The sequence below is a fragment of the Nicotiana attenuata genome, unplaced genomic scaffold (genome assembly GCF_001879085.1).
Source record: "Nicotiana attenuata strain UT unplaced genomic scaffold, NIATTr2, whole genome shotgun sequence".
Classification (NCBI taxonomy): domain Eukaryota; kingdom Viridiplantae; phylum Streptophyta; class Magnoliopsida; order Solanales; family Solanaceae; genus Nicotiana; species Nicotiana attenuata.
In genome coordinates, this window is record NW_017671232.1 from 16,908 (window position 1) to 21,020 (window position 4,113).

At 32.4% G+C, this 4,113-nt stretch overlaps 1 protein-coding gene across 1 annotated transcript; it reads right to left on the reverse strand.

Annotated features, from left to right (window-relative positions):
- Nucleotides 1-277: 277 nt before the first annotated feature.
- Nucleotides 278-2,856, reverse strand: LOC109206878 (lactoylglutathione lyase-like). Its single transcript, XM_019369740.1, has 3 exons — nt 2,615-2,856; nt 1,562-1,676; nt 278-846 (listed from the first exon to the last, which is right to left on the reverse strand). Exons 1-3 carry the CDS (start codon nt 2,785-2,787, stop codon nt 532-534), a joined length of 603 nt encoding a protein of 200 aa, XP_019225285.1. The 5' UTR covers nt 2,788-2,856; the 3' UTR covers nt 278-531.
- Between the last annotated feature and the right edge of the window lie 1,257 nt (nt 2,857-4,113).

Genomic DNA, 4,113 nt, shown 5'->3' on the forward strand with positions numbered 1-4,113 from the left:
TGCTCCATGTCAGCAATAAAGGTGCAAAGAATTACGATGAAAAGAATTTTAGGGGGTTAATAGGACCCCCTCAAAAGTAAAGTGTGTCGTAGCAACTTCGGGTATAATTCAGGAGGGATTTTATGCATTATCCTGTCTTTTTTTGTTTCTTTCACCTATTATATTAGAAAAATTCATAAAGATCAATAAACTACATCTAGGAGAACTTCCAAGAAAATTTAAAAAATCAAAGGATCAAGTTACAATATAAAATATCAACACTCAAGAAAACAGAAAATAAAGTAAAACAACTTTCTTATAATTTATTCATTAAAAATAATAGTTGCACATAACCAAACTATAGAGTTTGAAAATGCAAATAATCATATTTTTGCATGTAAAAATAAGCAAACTTATGTAAACAATAATGACAAGTTTTTGAAAGATTCAAAGATTCAAGACACCCCCACTAGATACTTAAACACAAGTAACAAGGGTCGCTAGATTCGCGTCCCCATTCCAGACTATCAAAGATTTCAAAGATCGTTTTAATCAGAAGGAAAAGTTGAGCATGTCCATGCTTAATTTCTCCATCATAAGAGTCTCCATAAAACCACAACTATAATTTGGGACAGCCATTGGCATTATCTTGTTATTGTAAGTGCCAACAAATTTGGGCTTAAGTTGGCAATTTGAAGAAATAGGCAACATTGGAAGGTTTTCACAGTTGCAAATTTCAATCATATAGCCATCAGGATCATGGAAAAATACTTGATCTACTTTGATTCCTTCATCTTCTACCACTGCAGTTTCATATCTCATTCCCATCTCCTTCAACTTCCTCTTCACCAACTCAACATCAGTGCACTACAAGATATACACAGGATTTTTCATAAGCGATATCAACATTTAAAGAAGTGAACTAATGAACAAGTATATAACAACAAGCGGTGTCACTTTGTTTATTTATATCCAAGAAAATTATTTTTCTTATTGCAGTATATAATAGTTAATAAAAAATTTCGACTAAGCAGTGATCCATGACACCTTTTGTGGCAAGGTAAATCTGCCCTTGTTTGCACAGACAATATAAAGTATTTTTACATAATATCAGTGTAATTTAACATGTCATGCATATGACAAGTTACTTATTATTTCCTTCGTTCCATTTCATATGGCGAGGTTCGTACGAGGGTCAAACAATTTAGTATTTTAATTTGGGTGAGAATTCGAACATATATTGTTTAAAAAAAATTATATACTCCTCTTTAGGAACTACTGCACAAAAATTACTTATAAGTCATAGTAATAGTATATATTTCACAACATTTAAACACTACTCTCTAACTCCAAATAGTGTATAATAGTGCTACATAAATTGGAACATACAGAGTATTTTACAAATGAAAATTTATTAAATAGAGTTACCTAGCTACACTATTTTCTAAATATTTGGTTATATAAGTATTTCTTATTCCGTTTGAGTGCATAAAACTTAAATATCATGACAAAAGGTGAGATGAATAACAAAAATAACAAGAAAATACATAAAACTCAATTTATTACCAGTGGTTTAGTTTACCTGAAAGGAAATGTGATTATCCTTTGGATTAATAGGGCGTGGTTCATTGTTGACATCCAAGTCATCCATGGCTTTATTCTCAAGCAAATGAATCCCAATGCCATAATTGTAAAGCCTTCAATAATTCAAAAGGGTAAAATTTTATCAAATTATCGAACACTTTAAAGTTTATGAATATGCCGTCAATATATAATATAATCTCTCTTTAATTTGTTGAAAGAGAGGAGATGAGAGAATTAAAATCTCTAAGCCAGTGAAAGGAGTCTTGTCTTAAAAGACGAATACGAATTAGTAGGGTTGCCCCCAATAGCTCTTTTTGAATGGACATCTGAAATAGCATCAAGCCGAGCGCAAAACAGATTTGAGCGGCTAATAAGGAGGACTGTTAAGCCTTCTAGCATGTTTCACATTCGTGCATATGTAACTATGCTATAATTTTTAGGTGATTTCTACTCCCTCCTTTTGTTTTATACTACGTTATTTTACTGAGTACAAAGTTTAAGAAAGGAATTTTTTTTGCATATGCCATAAGTATTCTTGAAACTTACATTAGTAAATATGTATGTCATGTCATTTCTGTGATTCTAAGACGATGACATTAAAGGTAAAATAGTAGGTTTAAATTTTTTTTGAAAATAATTTATATAAAAAGGTGCCCATTCTTTTTAGAACAGAATATATGAGCTGGAAAAAGTATCATTAGATGGAACAAAATGAGCATAGTTCACTGACTTGAGTGAAAAGGGAAAGAAAGAGGGTAAATGTCATGTTTTTCGGACTCTTCAAAATTTTGATGCTGCAACCCACTATCAAAAAAAGAATTAGCTATGAATTTCGGCGCTATTCTGTACTAAATCCCTCGACTAACAGAATTTCTTGAAAATTTTTCACTACGAATTTTGTGTTAGCTACAGAACTTGTCTGTCGCTAAGTTTTGCTTTTTTAGTAGTGGCATGCGTGTCAGATCCTCAGAAAATATACTACTTTTGAAGGATCTGATACACACTACGTGATATTTTTAAAGAAACCGAAATAGGGCGAAGGAGGGCTTACCAGGCTCCATGGAAATTGAAAGAAGAAGGGCGTTTGACAAGACAGAAGCCCAATACAGCTTCATAGAATTGCACTGAATTCCAAACATCTTTCACCAACAAAGATACATGGTTCAGTGAAAGGAGTGGCAGTTTTTGGTAGCTGCTCATCACTTCCTCAATCTCCATATTCATTTTTTCTCTTCTTCTTTTTCTTTTACTTAATTATTGCTTTGTGCTTTGATCAGCTAGCCTAGAGATGTTGCTTATTTATAAACTGCATTATGGAAAACTTATATAAGTGATACCAAGGAACCTTCCTATATTAAAAAAAAAAAAGGAACCTTCCTTTTGCTTTTTTGATAATTGCGGTGTTTAAGCTAACTTGCGCGCACGTCGACTAATTCCAAAAGGTGCTTGTTGTCTCTATAAATGCAGGTATCGAGTATCTCTGTCAACTAAGGTTTGGACATATAGAAAGAAATCACTTAGTGTTTTTTCCTCTGCTGGAATTTGAACCTGAGACCTAATAGTTTTCGACCTGCTTTATTGACCACTAGATTACACGTTTAGATGCGAAAGAGGTTCGATATCAAGGAACCTTCCTGGCAAGTTCTTATCATCATAGAGTATATAGAGGACAAACATGTGTGATATTTAAGATCTTCTTATGAAATTGATCAGTTGTGTGAAAGTGGATGTAAACCTATTTACATCTGAAATGCCAAGACACAAATAATGCTACTGTACTCAGCGTTATTATATTGTCCTTGAGTGCTTGAAATGAGAGATACATACGTATATGTTACTTCCTCCGTCTGGATTTATGTTTCCGATTTGATCGCAATTTTCTCATATATCTTTTAAATATTTTGAATTACGAAGTATTGTGAGTTATAGTATTTCTTTTACGTAGTTTCTAAATATGCAAATTTTATTTTGAAAATTTTAAAGATATGTAAATGTTATTTCAAAAAAAAACTTAAAGATTCTATATACAACTGCACCATCAAAATCAACAAGTTTGAATTTCGAAAAGCAAAAAGTATCACATAAATTGGACAGAAGGAGAACTTATTACTAGTCTCTGGAGAAAAAGGTTCATATATAACTACTAAACAAAAACATTTCTAGTAAATAAAAGTGGTGATTGATGATGTACTTCAATTGTTAAGTCTTTGACAATTTTTCTATATCTATAAAAAAATTATAACTACATACTACTCCAGCAAGAACAAAAAGAGGGGAGGGGTTCTGGCAAAAAGAAGGAGTTTAATTTTAATTAGAGATTTATGTGTCATTTAGTTGGACCAAAATAGGTAATTAGGGAACGCTACTAGAAATTCGATCAAAACCGACTGACATAACCGATATCGGTCGATAATTGACAAAAATCGATAGAAAAGTCGGAAATATTAGGTCGGTAGAGCCAACCGACCATCGGTCACAACCGATCGATTTCGATCGGTCAATTAAATTCCACACTCGACCCAAAAGAAAAAGGATGACCAAAAATTGATC